Raw genomic sequence first — 25555 nt, 5'->3', positions numbered from 1 at the left:
AATTACTGAAATTTACAACCCAAAACCAAGCAACCTCTCCACCAAAACTAAGTAATTGATTTTTGAGAACATCTGACTATCTCAAATTTGGAGTCAAAGTTGTAAAAAACTTATGCAGTACATTTCTGTCAGAATTTGAATATTTCAAACATTCTCTGCTTCTTGAATAAATATTTGAAGCATCTTTGAATAAACAGCAAAAAACCTAAGACTGCAGTTTAGAACATTTATAAAAATAAGGTATACAACAAGTACACAAGACTACAAAGGAAGCAGGTGCTTCTGGGCAACAACAGATACATTAATCATAACTTTAAAAATGTCTTAAGAAAAGTCACAGGTGGCATGGCTGAAATTGGCAACAATAAACTTGCCCTAAACAAGAAAGCAAAATTAGAGAGACAAACTGTATCTTACTGAATCCGTATCTTAATTAAACTAGGAAGACAAGCCTATGGAATTAAGAAGAATCCTGACAAATTAGTTTTCTTCCTTTTCCCTGAGAGATTTTTTTTTTCCAAAGGGGCCTAGTAAAGCATCGTGCTTACATATACATACAGAGTCACAACCTAATACAAGTATATAAAAATTTAGTGTTATTTAGAATGTAAAGCCCTTTGACTTGTAGAATGGTGATCAGGTCAGAGTCACAACAGAAGACAGAATCTTACTATTCTCTAATTTTTAGTCTCTGTTAAGAGAATCTGAAAATCTCCACAGCAATCCAAAGCTTTTTTAAACTGTAGTACATAAAGTGAATAAGGTAGAGACATTATACCATTTGACTTCCATGACACACAGGACTGGAGGAAGATTGCTAGGCTGAAGGTATTCTCAATTGTATGTTAAAAAGAGGAAAATATAACACCATAAAGAGATCTGGAACATAATTAAAAAAATACTTGTAAACATAGCCCAATCTACACAAAACACTAAAATGCAAGGTTTCTTTAGTCAGAATAATGAAATTTTTCAAGAAAAAAGAAATTTTTAATAGTTTAGTTGAAATGCAAAGTCATACATTTTCATGTATTTTTCATTTCTAAGCAGTAAATTGGTTGTTGTTTCTTGCACAGACAAACTTACTTTCTTTGCTGAAAATAATGCCCTGATGTAGCTCTACTTATCTCTGCCACATTACATAAAAATTAAACCTGACTACTTTAACTCAAAATTGAAGGAAAGAAAAGCAACTATAAAAATCTAAAACTTTGAAATACATTATAAAAATCTAAACTGTCACAGAAAATATTTAAAATTCTCCTGAGATTTTTTTCTTAGGAAATATCTGTTTAAAATTTTGATGATACAATGTTGCTGCTCATGTCAGTTAAAACAGTCTTCTCTCCAGCAAACATGAATTAAGTGTTCTGTGTTCCTCTCTGATCCAATAAATCTACTATTATATAAAACATTGCAGGAGATAGAAATCTGCTTTTTCATTGCACTAGTAACTGATAATTTAATGACCTAGAACAAATAAAAGAAATTTCATCTGGGATTTTTTCATCTTTTATTGTTGTCAATTTTGCAGAAACAATAGGAGAAGAACTCCAAATCTCAGTTTTTTTGAGACATTGCAAACTTTTCTCTTTTTCCTTCCGCTATTCTTCCACTATTCTTTCACCATTGGAAGCCCTTTTTTTCCCTTGCTTAGAACCAACCAATTTAGTCACCAATAAAGCTCCAGTAGAATTATTTTCATGCTGGAATAGAAAGGATTTGAAAGAAAATAATTTCCTTACATACAATTGAACTGTAGAAATGTAAAGAGAATGAGTCTTTCGAAAGATTTCTATCTCCTGCTGACAGAGAGCCAAATTTTGCTCATCTGAGGAAACTAGAATAGGACACCAGTGACAGTCCTGAATATCACTTTCAGGATTGGATCCGTGCAGCTGTGACCCTCTGACACAGCTCCTGGATTTCCAGAGTGGCCGTGGCTTTTTGTGAATCAATATCCCTGATAAATGGTTTCCACCATAAGAAATCTGTTTACCTTCTCTTTCATGTGAAGGTTTTTAATTTTTTTTACATATTCGTTCCCTTTTCTACCAGTCCACAATATTTGCCTCAACTGCAAGGCTTTCACAAATGAATAAATGTATTTCTAGGGCAAAGTATGTAAAAATCTGGAAAAAAATTAGGAAATAACTCTACCCACAAAAATCAAACTAATTAGTTTTTTTTTATGCTTTACTTTTTTTTTTTTCTAAAATGTAAAGAATTTTTTTTGTCTTTCTGAAAGAGTAGGATTTATTATTTTTGTTCAACATGGAAAACCCTGTCATTCAAATGGGCTTTAGGCCTTCAGTTGTCATTCTTGTTAACATTTGTGTTTGGTTTAAGCTGTTACACTCTGGAGCATTCTGTCAAAAAGGTGTTTTTTTCAGGTTTGTGCAAATTATTCATACTGTAAACTCTGATCTTTTTAGTTATTCTCCTACTTTCATGAAAAGATCAGCTAATTAGAGACACTGCTTTTACAAAAAAAAAAAAACAAAAAAACAAACAAACAAAAAACCTATACTTCCCACCTCTTAATTTTCCCCACTAATTGTACCAAATACATTTTATTCAGAAATCTATATTGCACAGAAAAGGGTTTTAGTACTGTCTTCATACCACAAAAATTATTATGAGAATTTTCAAAGTGCAGTTGTCAGATACCACCTCTTTGAGAATCATTCCATTTTAGCAGATCTTGTAAATTACATTGTTATACTGAATTATTTTGGTTTAAAATTGATGAATACTATTACTTAGTTACAGAACCAAGGAAAGTAGTCCTGAGATTAATTCACCTAACCATAATGGGTGGGCCAGTGAATAAGTATCCATTCAGATTAATTTTTTGAGGTGCTTTTGTGCATTGATGTATGTGAGATGCAGCTGAATGCATATTGGCTGGCTGCAGGTACAGCATTTCTTATGAATGTGAAGTTAATTTCCTTGAGCTTCTCTGCAAAGCTTTTTAATTGTAAAGGGCATCAAAAACATTCAAGCAACAGCTGGAGAGAAAGGACCACAAACACAAGATCCAATTGCTCCAGAGATCTGGCCACACTTGCAGTCTTAGAGAGTAAGCTGAGCAATGAAATGAAGAGGTAGCCAACAGCATGGAACAGCTCTGTAGCTTACATTTTACAAACTTACTGCCTCTCTGAATGGCTAAAATGGATTGTGCTTAAAACAAAACAAATAATTTATGATCAGGGGAAAAAAAGCAGCAAGCCAAATACAACAGTAACTTGATTTTAATAGAAGATTGTTAAGATAAATACACAGGTAGTTTGATTGTGAAAGGAAGAAAATTAATGTATCAGCTCACAAAAGGAAGTCAGTGAGACTGTGGAGACTGCTCTAAGAATAACTTTGTTAACTTAGGAGACTGCTCTAACTTGCACTTGGAAACTTCCGTCTGGGAAGATTCCAATGTAAGGTATCATTAAGGCACTCCATAACATCTCTGTTACTCACCTGTAGCAACAACAAATTGGGAAGAGCCAGCAAATGCTCTAAGGTGTCATTTCCTCCTTCATCCTTTGTCTATACCATTCTTCTTATGCTCTTCTGCAGGGCTACAGTCTTGCTTATTTAAATATTCACAGTAGCCCATTACTTCTTTCCTTCAATACTTTCAAACAAATAGGTATTCTTTCAAGGCTGAAAGGGCTGTTTAAGAACCCACCTTAAAGAGGAAAAATTAAATGAGAGAGGAGATATCAGTGAGAAATGGTACTTTCTGTAGCACACAAGTGATACAAAAGGGTAAAAGTCAATATGATTGAAATTAGTTTGAAAATAAACCTTTTAAAATACAGCATATATATAGAACTTTCATTTGCAAAGTTCCTTTCCTCTATTTGTGCTTTGGTAAAATTTGCAGAAGTTTGCAACAGATAGAAAGAGTCAGCTTATGAATAGGTGTAGGGTGGTTCTTAAAAAAAAAACATGGGAAAATTTTAGCTTTGTAGCATTAAATCTTTTAGAGAAGGAAACATTTGTGCAAAATGTGAAACTCCCTTTTAAGAATTTTTCTCGATCATTTTCTTTTGAGAAGGGAAGAGAGCAAGGTTTCTTCTCACAGACATGCCTATTTTAAAGAGACATTTCAGGAGCACAGATTCATGGCCCGTGCTTTCTCTTACTCTCTAAATTTCCAACGGATAGATTAGATCTCCCATTTAAATTCAGGTGTTGGTTCTCTGGCAGCATAGCTGTGTTAACTATACATTCTTTCAAAGTCCTCCAGCAGTAATTACTTCAATATGTGAAAGTATCAATAATAATGTAAACATATCCTCAGCAGAGGAATTAGGAAAGAAGTGAGTCTCATCACCTGCAGTCACAGTCATACATGTCACAGCACCCTAATACGCTGGCTCCACCTTGAAACACACAGAGCTTTTCTACCTCTACTCAAAGTGCTAAGCTATTGCTGAAATGAAGTGTTTCAGCCCTTGAGAGCATTTGAAAGCATTTATGGTCTAAATTTGTCCCTGGCCTCTTTATATCCATTTCTTTTCATGCCAATATTATCATTTAAGTTAAAATTTTTCCCTCTTTGAAGACATATGTCAAATAAAACATTAGCTCATTTTTTCCTGCTAGTGGCCAACCATTGATTTGTAAGCTGCCTGTAGTTTATGGGCAACTCAAGTGCAGTTTCTATTCTGAAGCTTAATTCCACACCACAGATGGAGCTGATGCTCATACAACTGTTTGATAAGTAAAATGTCCAGTTGTGAAAGGAATTGAGCAAAATGGGCCAGCATTGCCATACGTAACCTGCAACCCAGATTACTCCTGCAAACCCAGCCCCAGTGTAGCAGCATCCTGAGAATTCACCATTTTCAACTTGGAATTGTGCCCGTTGCTTCCCTTTCTTAATCTCTTCAAGTCTATGAAGTATTGTTTGGCAATCTGAAGGCTTGTGCATGAGATTTTTAAGGTCTGTTCTGAATTGAGCCTGCTTTTCCATACATCACAGGTGATTTCTTTTCACCAAGCTAGCCATACATGAAACACAATACCTTATACTTCACTAAAGTGTTTCTTCCAGAAAGCTGTTCTGCCTCGGTTGGTACAGGTCAATCTTTGGTTAAATTAGCTTTGTTATTAAAATTGTGTGCCTAAATCCTCACTTGAATTTGTCTGCCTCTCGTTGACTTTTATTCTACTGGTTTTCTTTAGATAAAAGTCCAGTGTTTTCTGCTCCTTTGAGCATGTTATTTTTCAATCTCCATTTTAAGAAACTAAGCAGACTGAACTCTTAAAGTCTCCTACTGTAAGGAAATTACCCTAAATCTCATATTACAGTTTAGTGGCTTTGTTCAGTACCTCTCCTAATGCTTTAACGATCACTTAAAGCCTGGATATGGAATTTGCCACAAAGTCACAGAACTGGCCTCATTAAAATCATATAAAATAATAAGTGATCTTCACTCTCCTACCCACTCCTTCACTTCTTCCACACTAATGGATAGCACAGTAGTGCAGTAAGAATATTCAAGTTACTCTGGGACTTTTAACTAATGAATGAAAGAAAATATTAATGATATGACAAAATGTAAATGTCACTTTGAAAGAATCCATAGACACACTATTTACTGTTTTTCCTGTTTAGCATTAATTACTGTAATTTCTAAGTACTCTATTTCATGTCAGCCTTTAAAAGTAAAGTGAAGAAAGACTTGAAAAAAGTTCTCAGAACTGGGAAAGACACAAAGAAACAAATTCTTCATTCAGACAAATTAAATAATATTGAAGATAACAATGGGCCTTTTAACATTTGTATTCTGGAGTATTTATTTATAAACAGAATAAAAATAGAATATCTACAATATAAAATATAGATATGCTATATCTATACCCTATAGAACAGAAAGTAACTTTCTTCTATAATAGTAGAAAAAAGTAGTAAGAAAAAAAAAATCTAAGAAAAGACATCTAATGGATACATACATATATATTAAGTAACTTGATTCTCCTACCTTGCAAATAGATAAAATCCAGTAAAATGTAGTGGGACTGTCATATTTTATTAGCTTTGTAACCACAGATGATATTGGATCAGATACATTCAGAATGATTGCTAATGAAAACGGTGTCAGAAACAAATAGGTTAATTTCAAATTGAACTAGAAAAGTAACATGTTAAGTACTTACTTTCTCAGAAAGGAAAATACTTTCTTCAGCTATGTGGAAAAAAAAAAAAGGTTAGCTACTGAAGAAGACTAAAGAAACATTTTTAAGGGAAGATAATACTGAGATACCAAAGTATTCAGAACAATTTAGAACTACCAGACAATACAGAAACATGAGCAATCTGGACATATGCATATCAACATACACATGAAATTGGATAAACTCTAAATAAGCATATAAACAGAAGGATCAGTTTTTAATTGTCTGGTTTCATCTAATATTACAATCAAAACATTTGTTATTTTAAATTAAAATCTCAGTAGTTCTTAAGGTTTTTATATTCATATTATCTGTGTGTTCAAATTTGCAATGCTCAAGATTTAATATGGAATTTATTTTTTTTTTTACTCCAAAAGCCAGAAATGGTTTAAGTTGCACTGTGTATCACGGAGTTACTCAATTTTATTTATATATGTATTTACTAACTGTGCTGTTTTTCAGTTTGTTGGCTAGCAGTCAAGTAAGAATTCCACAGAAATAAAGACCTTTTGCATGACAGTGCTACTACTCTTCTCTCTTGGCATGTTCAGAGCCACTTTAGAATGTCAACGGGAGTTCTGCAAACGTATAGAGAAGAGGCTGTAGATAGCAGTTACCATGTGTCCCTGAGATTAAAATTTTGTCTTAGGGTAGTTTCTTCCAAAAGTTTTTTTTGTTTTGTTTTGTTTTTTGTTTGTTTTTTTTTTTTTTGTACAACTGCAATTGTTGAACAGAAAATAAACCTCCAAGCCAATGTTGAAGAATACTCTGCCAGGAGGTTGTTTGCTAAGTTCTATTATGTTTAAATATCATCATAAAACATTGGCTGAACTAAAATTGATGGCAGTACTACTATTCTATGAAAGACACTCACTCTTTTTTTCTGATCTGAAAAAACCCCCTAAAACAGACCAGTCTTAGAGCAGATTCTGAATTCTGACATTCCACATGCACAGCTACTTGTGTTTATGACATTATTTGACTCTATGATATTGGATTGATTAATGTTGACTGCAAGTCATTGATTTCCACAAGTCCCAAGCAAGAGGTAACAGCAACCTATAACTGCAGCTTTGCAAAATAAAATTTGCATACAAAATGACAAAAAAAAAAAAAACTTACTCTTTCCATTTCTTTGCTATTGCTATTTTTGAAGCATAAACTAACTCAAAAGTCAATCTTAGCTTTCCTGTTTTCCTGTTCAGACGAGTAATAACTAAGTGACTGACTGCATAAAATTAGTTCCTGTAAAAAAATCTCTAAAACAATGTTTTTTTCTGTTTTCTGTTTTCCTTGCTGTCAGCTTGGTAGCCACAAAGGAAACAGACAGTGCAAGATCTCGGAGCATGCCAATGTCACCATCCGATTTTCTGGATAAGCTAATGGGTAGGATGTCAGGCTATGATGCAAGGATACGACCAAATTTCAAAGGTAATTTCAAGGCTAAATTTTCATGACTTTCATTGTCTTCTCATACAAATGCACGTTCTGGAACAGATATGAAAACAAAGTACACTTGTGAAAAAAAAAAAAACCAAAAAACCAAAAAAAAAACTCAGAGTGCTTTCTTTCCCTTTCTTTTCTGTGATGGTTCATTTCAGTATCAACATAATCTATCCCTATCACTTTCACAGCTGCTCAAACCTTCTGAAAATTCATCTTATCATTAGATGTCAGCTAGTCTAATAGGGTTGCTGTTGGGTTTTTTTTGTTTGGGTTTTTTTTTCTAGAACAATTATTAATAGGTTCAAATTCCCATCTTGGACTACCATAGCCAAAAACAGAAAGGGAGGTCTGGGAAAGAGAGGCCATATCCTCATACCTTTCTGATCCTAACTAAAAGAAGGGGTGTGTTAACAATATGACCATTAGAATCAAACTCAAGACAGCTTATCAAAGTACTTACTTTTATTACCAAATCTATCACCAAATTCAATACCTTAGTCCTGTGCCCCAGTTGTTCTTTGAAATGGCAACAGGGAGCATCTTTCCTTTTGTTCCTTTCCCTGTTCCCAGGTCTACATTGAAACTGTAGGTCCTCAATACCTGGAATTGTCTCTTGGGATGTGCCTTTTATGCCCTTCTAGAAAAGGAGATATGAAGAAAGACAAAGGAGATTCAAAGTATATTAGTAGTCTAAAGATCTGTCAATACAGTGATTACATCCTCTTGGGGTCTTAGCACAAGTTATATTATCCTCACTCAGGCATGCTAAAGTAAAATATTTAATCAAGGATTATACAATCTATGTTATTATAAAAATATACAATATATTATACAAATACCACTCATTCTAGCTTCTATTTTCTGCAAGTTCAATTAAATATGACTACTCTTTTTTTGAATGAAAAAATTTCAAAAATACAGTGGAACTATATTATACTGTTTCTGACTATCTGAATCAAATCTTTAAATTCTTCAGAATATAAACATTTTTTTTTAAAAGAATATTATGATTTTTTTAAAAAGACATTACTCTTAATTTGAGCCAGTTGCCTCCTCCTATGGCTACCTTCCACAATCCAATAATTCCTTTTAGCTCTAACATTTCATTATAAGGCGAGTTTTATTCCATGTTTACAACAAAAATTTTCCTTCAAGCAGAGAGGCCTTCCCCTTCTATGTCATCTGTCGCTGCCTTTCCATCTTAATTCTTATTCAGCACTAAATTCTATAATTCTTTGACATAACCAAGAACAAGAAACTTAAGTGGTTCTGACTATGAAGCCATTGGTTTTGACAGAATTTGCCCAGACTGATTCATAGGAACCAAGTATTTTGTCAAATTATTTCCCCACCAGTAAGACATGAACAGTTGGTGCTGTGTATGAAAACTTATAAACCAGGGTTTACTGCAGCTAAGAAGTGGTCATATTTTTCAGAAAATTATAAATGTGCACTGGAAAACAGAACACAATGCTAAAAGATTTACAACAGTGATCAATATCCCTGATGACCATACAGAATAAGTCTTCAATTGTCAGAAGTACTTTGAAGTACTTTCCAGTGCCCAGCTTCCTGGATGGTTATTGTATCAAAAAATATTTGCAAAGTAATGCAAAATACTGCATTTCTATAATTATTTTCTTCTACAAATAGTAGCTTTCAAATTAGTTTTGTTCCTTATTAAAGATATCTTGGCTTGTTGCCACATTATACTCTTCATTTTACAAACTGTAGGTTCAACCCAAGGTAAAGCTGTTCTGGGCAAAGACCTCAAGCCAAGTCTAAGTACTTCAGTTTTACTTCAGTTGATTGGAGGATTGGATTTTTTATTTTGCCATGGACATCTTCTGATGGGGCTACAGTGAAGAACAGGCAGATGGTTTAGAGATTATCAAATTCAATACAGTATTTCTTGAAAGTGTAATTCAAAAGATTTACAGCCTTGTTTTGTAACTGTTCAAATTTAAAGAGACAAAACCTAATTTGACATTGTACTTTTTTACAAAAGTGTGCATTCTAAATCTTCTAGACAGCTATATAATTTGAACAAATCTGCACGGAATGATTCAGATTTGTCACTAGAAATAAGTATCTCCTTAAGTGATTTTGCCACTTCCTGGTTAGTTTTATTAGTCCTAGAGGTACTGTAGCTTAATGCCTTTTTGAGTTTTTAATCTGTCAACAGTCTTAAAGAAACAGAATGTGTACTAATACAGAAACTCATACAATGATTTTAAACCACTGTTCTTCCAATAAAATACCTACAAAGACAGAAGTTTAAACTACCATCTTTTAGTCACTATCTTGTTCAATAACACATAAGTATATATTTTGTCTGAGTGCTCTGCTTTTGGATAAGGAATTCTGCATATATGTACTTGTTCAACAGAAAACCATTGGTATTTTGCTCAGCTATGGAATAAAACAGAAAATTAAGAACTCTTGTAAAATCTTTATTTCTGTTTCAAAATATTCTTATTTCCAGTACATCAAACCTATGACAAAGTGTTTCTTTTACTCAGTTGTTACACATCATAGACTATAACTGTTATTCACTGCCTTTCAAATTTGGACACAATTATCATTGTAAAAATCATTGTGGTCTCAGTGACTGTCTGGACTAAACAGACACAGAAAAGGTGTTATGTTTTTAAATCTATAGAACTGAGATTACATCATTGAAAAAAAGATGGAAATTTTGGTATTTACATAAACAAGTGTAAAGTATTGCTTGCCCTTGTATTGCCAAACTGTATTGAGCAATAATTGGTTTAGGTAATTAAGGTCCAAGTTAGTCAGGACTTAACTGAACTTAAGGCAGGATTTAACATAAATGTTTCGATCACTTCTGAAAGCTGTTTATACTTTTGGCCTTCCCAGTATTTTATAGCAATAAAATCTTTAGAAATAGTGAGAAGTATTAATTTTTATTTTTATTCTTACTTTTTCTTTGAAGTTGATGACTATTCTGGTGATTTCATTGCCATCTGAAATACTGAGAAATGAAGGGGAATTATTACTTCCTTTTCATCTTTGCAGATCTTAATAGCTATATATTACTCCTTACCATATCCCTTTTCCAATGAGAAGAGTCCTGTTCTGAAGATTTTTTTGTATGGCAGAATTTCACAGAATTTGTGATTGTTGTCTGACTTCTTGATGCCTATTCTCTCACTAGTATATCTTATTGAGGTGAACAGAAGAAAAAAAATTAAGTATTCAAGACAGAAGGTCATTACCTACTCATATGCTAGTCCATATTTTTAAATGTATTTATTTGCATTTTCTTATCTTTATTGATTACAGAGCACACCAAAGAACCATCCATGATTAGATTAGCCTCTCTTTCCTGTGTGAAAATCATGAATTTGGACCCCATCAGTAGGATTACTTGGTATTTGACTGACATTGAATTTCATCAAACATTTTATTGCTTGATAGCTCAGTATTTTGTAATTTTTCTGCACCTCCTTGCAGTTGCCTTTATATACAACCACCCTAAAATGCCTTATACCAGAGCAAAACTATATTATTATCGTCTTTTCTAGGATGTTAATATTGAACTACAAAGATTCAGTGCAGACAAATCGGATGGGGGACCTTACCAGCAATCACCTCACACTTCAAAAAATACCTAATCTTAAGAGGTCTTTTCTAACCAAAACAATTTAAAATCATCAAGTCCAACCTAGCACTGCAAAGTCCACCAATAAGCCATGTCCCTCAGCACCACATCTACAGGGCTTTCAAATACCTCCAGGGACTGTGACTCAACCACTTCCCTGAACAGCCCCTTCAGTGTCTAACAACCCTTTTGGTAAAGAATTTTTCCTCATATCTAATTTAATCCTTCCTTGGCACAACTTGATGCCATTTCCTCTTGTTATATCACTTGTTACCTGGGTGGAGAGACCAACTGCCACCTCACAACAGCCTCTTTTTTAGAGAGCAATAAATCGATAATTTGATAGCAAAAGGGCTGGGAAAGGACTGTCTTTTAATTCCTCACTACTAATATCTTTAAAAAGCCTTTGACAAAGGGTTGTGCTGAAAAGCTCTTGATGCTCTACATAAACTATTTTAATTAAATATTACAATTAAAATCATTATTTATGTATTGGATAACCTTTGTCCATATGCTTATGAGCTCCTTCAAAGAGCTTCAGTAGACCTGATACGTTATTTCAACAAACAAAAAAAATATTAATCTGTATCTCTTAATCCAAACAGTTCACAAAATTTCTGCCATTGTCAGTGTCATCTGCCATCATACCTGAAGTCTGTTTTCCTTTTTTAATTCAAGTTACACTTGCTGGACATGGTACACATTTCCATTGATAAAAAAAGCCTGACATAGCTGACTCACTGTCATTCTTAATTCCACAATTCTGAAAGCATTTTTATAATGTCTGGCTTGATATCACCTCCTACTGTCAGTTTGTTTCTGCTCACTTAGTCTGAAAAATCCTCTACAGTCCTTAAACAAATCTTTCATCAGAATGGCTTCATTTTGAAACAGCTGCCAACTGGAGACAAATGCTGCAAAAAGGTTTTATTCAGTATTTCTGCTCTGACCTTCCATACTTTTGTGGGTACTTCTATATCTTAATCATCTTTTCTTGACTTCACCTTCCAGATCTTGACAGGATTCTATTTTTAACATCTTGCAGATGGTTATCATGGCTGGCTTTCCTGTCTCTAGTATTTTTCTTTCTGCCTGTCTTTAATCTTTCTTCAACTTGGCTGAGTTACTTTGTTTGAATATGACTTCCAGTTTTAACAGTTTTATTTATGCTTCATTTAGACTATGTTTTTGGAAGTTCATTATCACTGTCAGCACAGTATCTTTAAGCAATCTCTAAACAATATGCAAGCTGCTTTTAGCTTCTCATTTTATGTTTTTTTAACTAGCTGTTAACAATTTTTTTGTAATACCACTTTTGAAATTGTAGTGATTTAGGGTTTTTCTTCATAAAGGCAACTATGTTAATATAGCAAATTTGCACTCCAAAGCGTAGTTCTATTTAAAAGAGGCAATATCATAACAAATTTTAAATGATGACCAGAACTACAATATGAAGGTGAAAGGAAAGCTGCCTGCAAACAAAATATCTAACGTAGCCAGGAAGCACAAGGACAGTTTTTTGTAACTTTGCCTTTGTTTTCCTCTCATATTTTTCCTTTATATCTTGCTCCCTTCCAGAAGTCTTAAAAGTTAAGCTTTTACTGAATTCTAGGAAGTACTGGATATGCTCAATAACTCTAAATAACCAAGTACCAAAGTGAAAATAGTGTCAAAATGACTGCAGAGTAATACCTCCTTACCTGAGAAATCTATAGGTGTAGTCTTGAGTATTATCATGTCTGAAATATACATAGTAAATTTTTTTTGCAATTGCTATACAGTACTTCAAAACAATTATTGCCTTGCAGAAAAAAAAAAAAAAAAAGAACAAACCTGGATGTTCCAATTTGAGTCCTATTAACAGAATGTTTACTGGACATTCTGATTCTTCAAATGTAAGATACCAAGCTCATTGACCACCTTGGATTTTGCTAGCTACAAACAACCAGCAGTGGCAGAGAAGCTTTTTACCTCAATGACCCTAAAGAAGAAATACTGCACAAGGCTTTGTAAGACCAGTCCTCAGACTCCAGATAAAGATCTTTCATTATTAGTGACTGCTTACACCTGCAAAAAGAAACCAGATCCCCCAGTGCAGAACTGGGGGGATAACTGGAACTCGATAACTGATAGAAGAATAAAGTACAGGAGGGTGACAGAAAAATCCTGAGATGGAATAACCTTGTTTCTGCTGTACACAGACTGAAATTGATAGGAAATAATGGAGAAATGAGCATACTCTATACCATACTGCCATTTTTACAGAGACTGTCAGAGAAATAATTTAAAACCATTTCCATGAAGAGCCAATTCATTGTTCACTTATCATAACGACTGCTCTGCCATTACTGATGCTTCATAAACACAAGAAAGAACAACAGCTGAAGACTCGTGGTACAGAAATTAGAATTTAAATGGATTCTTAACTGTTTTGTGGATTTAAGAGAAATGAGCATTGAATCTAAGTCATTCTTTCTTAACCACTGTAGGCAACAGGAATAAGGGCAGCAATAATGTACTTCTGTTAGCAGTGATTACAGATACCATTAAATGTAACAGGTCACTTTTTCCCTAATTACCAATTGCACTAATTGCCCAATTTTCCTAATTCTCAAGTCCACTAATTGTTGAGTGACATACATTGCTAACTGAAATGCACATAAATATATTTTTACTACACATTTCAAATAACATATAGATTAATTTGGTTTTGCATACAATAATCTGCGCAACATTATATGAGCTCTTTTTTTTTTTTTTTAAATTGCTAGAACTGTCCAGTCAAGTGATTTACCTTTGATAAAAATCAAAAGGAAAATTTATTAGAAAAAAAAAATTAATTTTTGATTAACTGATTGTGAATGTAGCATTATTCCCTTTAAGTCAATAAACATTGTTTCATAACTGTTTATCATTTACAGCCACTCAATAAGCAATGATTCTGGAACAGGATTTTTTTTTTTTTTTTATTTTGCAGGCCCTCCAGTTAATGTCACATGCAACATTTTTATAAACAGCTTTGGATCCATTGCAGAGACTACCATGGTAAGATAATTTACCTCAAACAATCTTTAAATTTAAGTTCAATATGTTCAATAAGTTCAAAAGCTAGCTATGGATTTTCTTCACCTGAAACTAAATGAAGAAGGAAATCCCATTCTGAGAAGGGAAAGTGAGAAGATTTAATTTGGCAGTTTTTTTCTACAAGAAAATCCATCATTATGCCAGCAAACACACAAGTAAAATAAAGGCAAGGGCTGAGTTTTTAAATCTCTCCCTAGGTTTTATTTGACAGCTATAATTAACTCATTATTTCCAATTAGATAGGTATTCCTACAATGTTCCACCTTTCTAAACTCAAAAATGTCACTTCATTAAGTTGCTTTATTATTAATATTTTATAATTTCATACAGTGCATATGGAGATTTAGACTTTTTAAATCAAGTCTTTCTTCCATGGAGTTACTGAACAGAGCTAATACATAACAGAATAACTAAAATTATTATTTTGTATATAAGATTTCATTATGAATATTAACAGTGCAGTAAATATAAGTGGATTGTACACTCTTTGTACAAAGAACTTGTCTACCAAAGAAAGGTAGAAGACAGTACAAAAAGACTGGAGATTTTAAGGAAAGTAGAAAAAAGTTTAAAGTCTAAAGATATTAAATCTAGATGTTGAACAGGGAACCAAAAACAATTCCTTGGATAATTTTATTTAACAGGTATAACATATGGTAATGACTTGTAGCCAAGATTCACTCAGAAAAACTTTGGTAAGAAAGAAGAAATAGGCATTTTTTTCTCCATACTATTTTTTCATGTGCTTTGAAAGAGAGCATACGAACACCTTTGAAAACAAAGAGCTACACAGGAATGAGAGGACAGACAGAGGAAAAATATAGAGTGGTGAAGGTAGAAGCTCTGAGAGTGTGTAAGATCCAAATATAGTAAATATTCTGAAATCCTAACAATTTTGGGAGTCAGCTTAGGTACTTTGAATGACAGAACACAGAATAAAAATAATTGGTATAGCCAAAAACAACCAACCAACCAACCAGGTAAAAGGCTAATACTAAGCAAAAGCCACCCTTATCAATTACCAGAAAAGCAAACATCTTTGAAAGAGCCAAGGATCTGAAGTTAGAAAATAAAAAATATAAATTCTTAAGGTCAAATATTTATGCCCCTTGTCTACAAAGTGATAGTCAAAGATTCCTGATCTTTTCCCACCTTATACATCATGAAGAGAGGCAGAAGATTTTTTTTTTTTTAGGTAGAAAAGTACTTTAATTTGTATTTGGGTGCTTTGACAGATTGCAAATCCCAAACAGATTGACATAGCATTCAAAGAGATTTATTCAGGTTCGATCAGAAGATTAAGTGATGCCCACGTGATTAGAATAGTGCTCCACAGCTACTTTTTAATGGCTGTATGGGTGAATCTGCTGCAAAGCAAAAGGCAGATCACAGGGTCAGTAAAGGGCAAATATCCAGCAATTAGATAAAGTCAAAAAGTATATTTGGAAAACTGAAGTTGCTATCACTTAAAAAAAATTGTAAATTTGGGAAGTTCACATCTCAACTGTATTTTCTCTCAAAAAAAACTTAGAATTACAAACAGTTCCTCTCAGTACAACTTAGTAAAATAGCATAATACTACTGCTTTATAACGAAATTACATTCTGTCCTGTATTACCTTGAAAGACAACTAAAGCAGCTGAGATACACCACAACCTGATCTATAGGTAGTTTCAGGTAGAAAATACCAAACCTGGTCAGAACCATAGGGTTTTTCATTCCATTAATTATGTGCATTCAAAACCTGGGCAACTGAACACAACCTTGACCTTAAGACAAATGTTTCCTTCGTAACATTGGTATTCTGAGCTGATACAGTTCAAAAGAGGCTTTTGCATATCAGCAGCAGCTGTTGACCTCTCAGAGACTCAGATTTTCCTTTGAAGAGGAAAAGATGCTTTTTATAGATAGGGTTTTCAGATGCAGATTTTATTAACTTTACTTCTCCCCAACATTGAAAATCAACATCTTCTGAAAAACATGAAGAAATGTCTATCATAAAATTACAATCAAAACCACCCTGCATTATTTTACAAACTTAATTTCTTTAATGGGGACAGTAGTCAATTCATTGCAGTTCTTTATTGTACCAGTTGTCACTATTACCAATTTTATTTACTGTGGTCCTTAAAATTAGAGTATCCATGTCTTAGTATTTATTCTAAATATTTATGCATAGAACCTCTCATTAGAAAAATTTATTAGACTCAGAAAGGACTTCTATGTTATAGATAGATACCTTTTTCAAACTGCAAACAAAAGCTTAAGGGAAACATGCAAAATAAAACCTGGCCACTAAGTGGTACCTTGAAGTCTCATTGGTATTCAAAAGAATCCTCTGAATAATGGGATATACATATAATCTACCAGGTTTAAAGAAATTCGAGTACATCAAGCCATGTCCTTCACTGTCCTTGTAAGCACCCTTGGCAGGGTCGGGCTCACTCCCCACCTCTCTGTTTCTCCACCCCTCACCGATGACCAAAATCTTTGAGCTCCCTCTGCTGCCTTGGTTCTGTTTAACACAGTAACGGGTTAAAGAGAAACGATAGGTTAAAAAAAAACAGAATGTATCAAAAAAAACCCCATGAGGCAAAATAGGCTGGTGCCAACTCTACATTGCTGGACTTCATAGCTCTCCAAAGGAAGCAAAGTTCCTCAGTGTGTGATGGGAACTCACAGCATGCAGCACAAATAAGTTTTCAGACAAGGGATTCACTTAAACTCATCCACACCTGTTTGTGGTTTTACAGTGGGGTCTAACAGATCAGGAGAGTCAGCCAACTAAAAAAAAAGGTTGATGAATTTGGTTTACAGCCTGTTAACTCTGAACATTGGTTTTCTTTTTTTGGTGCTTTTTACATTAATTTTAACTTCTTTAGAGTATGAGTTAGTTATTTCATCATCCTTTTCTTGATCTTGAAAGACAAACTAGATGGTTTATTGTGGGGAAAAGGCATTCAATCTCTTGCAAGGAAGTTCTGATTTTAGTTGAACCTACTACTGAATTTTAGGTTAACATATGCAAAGCTTAAGTTATGTCATGTATGCTCTGAGGAAAAAAATCATGCAGTTTAAAACAGCCCTTAAACAAACTTCCATCAGCAGCACCGTGTTGAATTCAGCCTTGCTGATGTTCCTTTTACCTTGACAAATTGTAATGCCAGCTCTGTATGCATCTTGTAACAACAAAATGAGGATTTCACACTCACCCTCTAGCCAAATAAAAGTCTTATTGCTTTGCACACAGAGGAAAACCTAGGCTCAGTCCTTCCTGTTTCATGTATATCTACTATTCTCGTAAGGATTTTGAAATTTTAATAGCAGAAGATTAAAAATATGTGGAAGCCCATGTAGCAAGACTAACCTCTTCTATGGATGTGGCGCTCCAGGGTCCAACCAGTTGTCCCAGTAGAATCTCACAAATGGTGCTCTGACCAGCCCGGATCGGTGCTACTGCTCCAAAAGTGGCTAAACCAGCCCCCTGGCTTCCCCAGGTGTGAGCTTTTTATTGGCCCCCTAATCCTGCTCATGCGCAGTAGGGGCCTGCCCTAATCAGGCACAGGCGGGCTTAACACGAGGTCAAGCCCACTACCTGGCAATTAGTGCCACCTGGTTGCCTCATGTCACTACAAGCCCAGAATAAAACAAGTGTGTCGTTATATGAAATTACCATATAATTCACAAAAACTAACATCAGAAGTTCTTTATAGCAATGTGTATAGGTACAGTGAACCTTAAGAATTTGAAAGATCAATTGGATTGCTTGGTCAATGTAAAGTTAAATGTATATTGGCAATATGGGAACCATCCTATAGGGAACCAAATAATTTTCTCCTTGGTGCACTGCAGCTTGTATTTCAGGTTATATCACAACACCCCCAAAAGTTCTTGGCAGAGACAGCTTGTATTTGCACTGCACCTCCTCCTAAAGAGATTTCCTGATTGTTAAGGGCAGTATCAAAAAAAATTAATCTTACAGACTGAGAATAACACCAATGCCAACATCTTCAACAACAAATGTTCAGAGACAAAATGCTGAATGCTACAGAATTGTTAGGTTGGGGTGCAGACAGTAGGTCATATGAAAAAGCCTCCTTTTATTTTATTAAATATTACTGACCAACTTCCTTAAGGTTTTCTGAATATTAAATGTCAGGAACAACACCTTGATCTTTAAGCAGATTTGTAGCAATATTGACAAATAATGTATTAAAATCCTTAGCATAATGCATGTGTCAGAACTGCAGAACAGAAAAGGGCACTAACTGAGAGATATAATAGCAACAGACAACAATGCAGACAACTAACACATTTGAAAGCATTTATTTGCTATTATATGTTATATCTGCTATTTGACCCTGCCATATTTTTGCTGTTGAGTATTTCTTCACTGAAAAGACCATTACCCTGAATGTTGTTAGGAAGCAGGTGATGATAGATATTTCTGTACTCCAACACTAATGAGATTATATTACTTTTACAAATGAAATGTGCTTATACTGCATTTACCCATTTTTAAGCTACTATAATTACTCTGTTTTCATGAACCACAGCTCTTTAAATTCATTAGCTTCTTCTTTCTTTAAGTGAGCATTTCTGTTTATGTTCTATTCAACCTATTCTAGATTGTATAAAAATAAGAGTAATTGAAAGGAGCATTTGCATGCATACATTGCAAATGTTAATGCTGAAAAGTTTCATACAAAAATTTCTAAATTAATCATTTAGTCTATTGTCTCAAATACAAGGAAATATAAGCCTTCCTTTGGTGAAAATACGTTGGAAAATTCTGTGTAATAGATACAGCAATGTGTTAATACTGAGGTGACAGGCAGAAAAGTCTACATTTCACAATTTTTATCTCAGATGAGTGAGACCACAATAAAGACCACTTACACTTCCAAAATTACAAAATTTCAAAATGACAAAAAACTTTCAATTTTTTCTCCTATTTGGCGATTAAATCTCTTTCATCGAGGCACAGAAAAGTCAAAAGGTTGTTCTTGTACGATTTTGGAAGAGAGTTTCTTTAAGATTCCTTATTTTATCATAAATTTGCCTCTGCCACCTTTAGCCTGGGTCACAGAGTCAGGAGCAGAGAGAGGTTTTTCAAATTCTAGCATCTCAATTTAAAGTCATGAATTTTTGTTTCTCCGCAGCCCTGTATTGAAATTATTAGGAACAGGAGACTGGAAGGGACCTCCTACATCATCACTGCAAGCCCTCACTATATCAGGCAATTTTATTTTATAATCCTATTCATTGCCTGTTCTAATGGGGTCTAAAACCCAAATGGTTTAATTACATGTCAGACCTTATGAAAGGCTCATCCGCAGTCTTCATCTCCTCATTCCCAGGGATACTTAGCCTTTAGCCAAATTTTTTACATCCTGTGCTTATCTACACCCATCTGAACTGGTCCTAGAAAAAGCTGGAGAAAAGTTCACCCCTCTTATTACCTCTTACCTATACAGATTCTTCTTTCTCCGGCCTTTTTCACTTAACAGAAAAGCCATGATTTATACAGTACTGCACTATGAAACCCTATGGCATTACTCTCATCCCCTCTAGTATTTTCTTTCTTACATTTCTATTTCTGTATTAGCCCTTTCAATCTGTCTGAATAGCAGCTATCAGACCGGAGCAATTATAGCATTACCCAGAAAAAAAACACAGAAGATACCTAATTTGTAAACTGAGATCTACTCAGTCACTGTTATACAAAATGTGAGGATCTGTGAAAATAAGATTGTGGCACCATTATATAGCTCTGTTCACACTGTATGAGGTAAGCTGTCACAGTTCGATGTAACTGATCATTGTGGATCTGTGACAACAAAGTCCAACCACCGAGGGTCGGGTGCAAGCACAAGTTTTTATTTGACAAAGGACATAGGAAAGGTGATATAACCCCGTGAAGATGTGGCAAAGATGTTGAGAGGCAAAAGAGAGAGAGAGATAAAAAGAGAGAGGGGGGAAAGAGGAGGATGAGGGGGGGGTAAAAAAAAATGCTCCAGGAATTTCTCCTCTCAGGAGGTCCCCTTGCTCCATTGAAAAATCCGTTGGTGTGAGTCGGTGCCCTGATATTCCATTGCCATTTGATGCAAAGAAAATTCAAAATTCCACTGAATGAAACCTCACATAAGCTTTCTATATATTTTCATATTTTCTTGCAATCATACAAGAAAACTAATTCCATTGAGGATTTGATTATGTAACACTCACATTAACTTATAAGGATGCAAATATCAATGTAAAGACTGTCTCCTTTGTTCCTAATTTCTGTTCTTAAGTCTAGTTAATATGTGCTGGAAAAGCTCTTCCAGTACCAACAATTTACATGAGGTATTAATCTTTAAATTCTTTCTTTGGCATCATAAAAAATTCGGTCCTTCTCTCATGTTTTCACTGTATTCTGAATATTTGGTACTTCAGGTACTCTGGGTGTGTATTTCTAATTGCAATAACCAAAGTAATTACTCAACATAAAAGAGATTTGCACTCAGATTTATTATTACATAACATACCCACACTGCAAAGACATATCCTAAATCATATCCAAACAGGTTAAAATAATTTTATAATACTTTAAACAGTAAAATTGCACAATTTATTAAAAGAGCTTATAAGGATCTGTTTTCTACATAGCCTTTTTCCTTTTCTGAAGAGAATACACAACATGCTATGAAATATGATTAACAGCTAGCAGAACAAAAGATATTATGAGACTGTTGTTTAGTCTATAATATTCTTTAAAAGTCAATATAACCGTAGCAAAATATGTGCTGATATGCATGTTTTAACAGACCTGCCATTCCCTATGTCATTACTGGCATTACAACAACAGCTGTCAGATATTTCTCTCTATCTTTTTTTTTTTTTCCTCCTAAATTCTTCTAGACTTTAATACAAAATTTTAAATAAAACTTGGGACCCCTGAGAGTTCAGTTTCTTCAGCAGTGCAAAATAGCCCTTATGACTTCAGAATCTGTCCCACAGCATAGCCCTCAGCAGGCCCAGTCACCTCCTACAGCAAAGAAATTGGGTTCTGTGCTGTCTCTCACACCCAAAGCATTTTCTTTTGATCCTTCAAAAGAAGTTAACCACTTCAGCCAGGAGGGGCTACCCTGCCTCTGGATTCACCAGATAGGCATCTCCAGACAGGGATCTACAGGTTGTCACCTTCCTCCTTCTCTTCAAATTGCCGGTAATCCCAACTCACAGGTTTTGCTTCTCCTCTGCCTCTGGTACTGTACTTTGCAGAGGCTTTTAGTTTCTCAACAACTTCTTCCAGGGCTTTCAGCACAGGGAAGCCAACAAATATCAGCTCCCTCTAGCTGCAGTTTTCTCCACAGTTCAGAAATTTCCCAAGATGCAAGCTTCTACCAAACATTATCAAACCCTAAGAGCAAATTTAAACCAATATCCTTTTTTCCTCCCCCCAAAAAACCAAAGGAAAATAAAAACAACAAAAAACACAAAACACAAAACAAAACAAAAAAACCACAGCCAAACAAGAAAACCAGCCAGCTACCCCCTCAAGGCATTTCTCATTGGAGACTTTTTTTAATGATAAAATAATAATCTTAAGCATTTCTGGGAAATATGAATGTATTACCTTGCTTTAAAAAATCAGCAGTCATTAGATTGCCAAAACTTATGGTCAGTAGATTTCAAGTTAATAGTTTTCCAAAATGCAAATGTACAGGAATACGTGAAGTTAGTTATGTGAAACAGGATTAGTTTAAGATTTCCAGTCTGCTATCCACCTATGAACATGGTGTGCTACAATATGTGGGATCTCTCACAATCTTCCTTTTAGTTGCTCTGTCTTCTTTTATAGATTTAAATTGAATGATGGTTAAGCTACTTAACTCCTAGTAGGACTGAAGGGACAGTATACTAAAAATTTGATGTTTCTTGTTAGTCTTTCATTAGTTACCTGTTTTGCAATGTATTTTTTTCTTATTTTTGTGAACATTATGAAACTGGCTATTCTACAGTATCAGAAAACTGGATATATAAAATACATAACTTTCATGTCTTGATATAATGGATATTATACATAATATATAACATATAATACATATATAAACCAACACATTTCTCAATATATATATCTATACTTTATACAGATTAAGTCTTTTATTCATTCTAGATATTTTTGCAGCAATTTTAAAATACTTATATCACAACTTACAGTGTAATAAGACTGTTTCCCAGTTCCGCAAAATGTAGAGAAAATGTTTCAGACTTGTGCTTGTTCTGCTATGACTGTATTATTATAAACCTTTGTATTTAAGATTTGTCAAAATAAGCTTAGGATGAGATTTTCAGAGACTAACCTCTTCTTCCACCCCCTTCATCACAGACCTCATGGAAGCCCACGGACCTGATATTTCTTCTGTCTCCCTCCTTACTTGTTTCAAGTACAAACAAAATTTCCCTTTCTCCTCAGTACTGGTACAGCTTTTACCTGTTGCTATGGCATCAGCGTAGACCCTCTAAACAACATGATTTTCCTGATGAACTTCTTGGTGTGCTTCATGCTTATCAATAAATTTCAAGACAACTCATATGTAATAAAAAAATTTTAAAGGTAGAGATCTATCCCTTCACACAAGCCATTTTAGCAGGTGTTAAAGCCACAGGAGTTAGCTTTCCACCTTGAGCTAGTTCATCTTTATCTTTTATTTTACCCTGTTTACCTATTTGCCTACCAATGCAAGAAAGGCTGAAGGGAATGCTAGCACAAAATTCCTAAATTCCTATTTGATCTAATTAAATTTCCTTGAGAAGATGAAACAGAGCATTACTTCAAATACGTATTTTTATTAGTAGTAGTAGTAAAGTTTTCTACTCTTACCCCTTTCAGTCACTCATATTCATATTCAACCAATCATATTCTATGTGCTAACAGATAGCATATATTAATAACATGGAATATATAGAACCAAAAATTAATCTGAACAAAGGAGCAATCTCAGAGAAACTTAACTTTTCACTTAGCAAGAAATACCTTCTGCTGTTAGAGTAAAAGAGTCTTCAGGGACAAATCTGCAGAAAACAAAACAAAACAAAATGCCAGAATCTTTTGCCAGCACAGCGAAGATCAGCAGACAGAAGCTTAGTGCATGATGTTAATTCGTGTAATTGTCATGTCCAGTTTCATCTAATCCCTTATACTACTGCTTGAAAGTGCAAACATTTTAAAAGCCCCTGAGCTAAAGCTTTAAAAAGCAATTACACTGAACAGGTTGCATCATGAAATTTTATTGTAATGCCCCAGGAGTTAAAAACACACAACTTCCATTAAGAACTTCCATTAAGAATGGAAGTAGTATATTCAGTTTGCAATTAATGAATATTCTACAACATGCAGTAAGAGCTATGACAAACATTCTTATACAGTATGCCAGTACTGTGTTTAATTATTTTTAAGAGTAAATATCCTTCATATTAACTAGCTTTGACTCTTGATATGACAATTATTTGTGAGCACAGAAACTAAAATCCAGTCATTGCTACTGATAATGAACCAGGAGAAAACCACAACACTAAAATTAATTCAACTTTTTCATTTTGCAAGGTTTCCATCTAAAACTTGTGGAAAACAAGTAGCCTTTGGAGCATGTTGCTGCATTAACAGATTTTAAATGTTTTGTAATAAAGACAAGAGAGTCAGAAGCTGAAAATCAAGGAGTCCTCACAGCAGCTACTGCCTATAGTCTACTGTTACCTATGGGTTGAATGACAAAGACTCTATACTAATAAGAACCTTGTAGTAACCCCACACTTTCAGTACTAGAAAGATTGAGCTGGAGTAATGACAGAACAGTTCTCATCCTCCAAACCATCAACAGTGATGGTGAATGAGATATTACTCAACCCTGAAGAAGGCCAGCAAAATTCAGACACCCATCTCTCCCAGGCAGAATGGTAACAGAGCCCACACCACTTCAGAATCCAAGGTTATGAAAGCAGGTGACACAACTACGAAGAGGACTTGGCTCATGAGTAGCAGGTACACTTATTTGGTGAACTCTCAGGTTTAATTGCGTAAGGGAATCTGAAGTCCTGGTTCCAGCTAGTCCTTTGCCAAATAATTCTAGTTCTATTGAATTCAATATGAATATTGCTGGCCAGATGTTGGAACCAAGCTCTGCAAAGAATTTAAGCAAAATTTAAATAAAACTTTAACAGAACTGTTCACAGAACATTCATTTGGACCCGTATTAGTTCAGAAGTTTAAGAGAAGCAAACAAAACCAACCAAATCAACCAAACAAACAAACCCCAGAAAGATTAAAAATATTAGTCTGATTTCATACACTCATGGGCAAAGAAGGAGATAGCTTTTCATCCAACATCCATCAACAATCTTTTCTGAATAGCTCAAATAATTTCCTTGATCTCAGGAAGACTTGAGGCAAGTTAGCCCTCACCCAAATCCCCAAACTATCTGGCCTGTCCTATTTAGAAGATGGGGTAAGAGCACTCACCATTTGCAAAGTGGTCTAGGATTAGAGCTTTTATCCAGGAACCTTACTGCTCATTCTCAGCCTGAAACGGTTCAAATCTAGAGATCATAATCACTAACAAAGTGCTTAGTCAAGTAAATTGAGGCAGGACTAGACAGGAAAGTTTTTGCTGTGTGTGGAACTGGGTACTTGCCCTAATACAACCAAATTGCAAGAGTCACAGGATTAGAAAAAAATAAAATGCAAGAGGAAGGCTTTCTCCTAAGGCCACGTTAAAGAAGACATTAATTTCTGAGGGAGGAGTCCTGTGGGTCTGGAAAATTCACAAAGTTGCTTCTTACTGAGGGAGTGGCACAGTACTGCAATTCCTTGCAGCATCTCTATGGGTTCTGTAATTGCAGAACAAGAATAATAAGATTATTCTCTATTTTACATGCTGCCACAATCAGTTCTGGAAAGTGAGTTTCCACCTATGGAATCATCCATGGCTAGATCATCAGGAAGGATACTGTGAGTCAGAAAAAATTTATTGTAATCAATAGCATATCAGTATTGCTTCTTGTAGTTAGTGCCCTACAGCTATTCAGTACAGAAAGGAATGTTCCTAAGGATGTTTGGCATTAGTCAGATCTTGTTACTCTGGCACAGATTTGACATATAAACTAAAATTAAGTGCTCACCAACCAGTTTAAATCACAGTTAATTTCTCTTTAGATGTTATGGTAAAT

At 34.5% G+C, this 25555-nt stretch overlaps 1 protein-coding gene across 3 annotated transcripts in view; it reads left to right on the top strand.

The window, feature by feature from the left end:
- GLRA3 (glycine receptor alpha 3) overlaps nucleotides 1-25555 on the top strand; it is an 82526-nt gene that overhangs the window by 10572 nt on the left and 46399 nt on the right. For all 3 annotated transcript variants that reach the window (XM_071743197.1, XM_071743199.1, XM_071743198.1), the window contains exons 2-3: nucleotides 7493-7620; nucleotides 14238-14305. In XM_071743197.1, the coding sequence (XP_071599298.1) occupies nucleotides 7493-7620; nucleotides 14238-14305 (196 nt within the window). The remainder of the gene's footprint in view (nucleotides 1-7492; nucleotides 7621-14237; nucleotides 14306-25555) is intronic.

The sequence above is a fragment of the Heliangelus exortis genome, chromosome 4 (genome assembly GCF_036169615.1).
Source record: "Heliangelus exortis chromosome 4, bHelExo1.hap1, whole genome shotgun sequence".
In the NCBI taxonomy this organism is placed as follows: Eukaryota; Metazoa; Chordata; class Aves; order Apodiformes; family Trochilidae; genus Heliangelus; species Heliangelus exortis.
The sequence above is the reverse complement of the archived record's forward strand: the minus strand, read 5'-3'. Positions and strand labels throughout refer to the sequence as shown.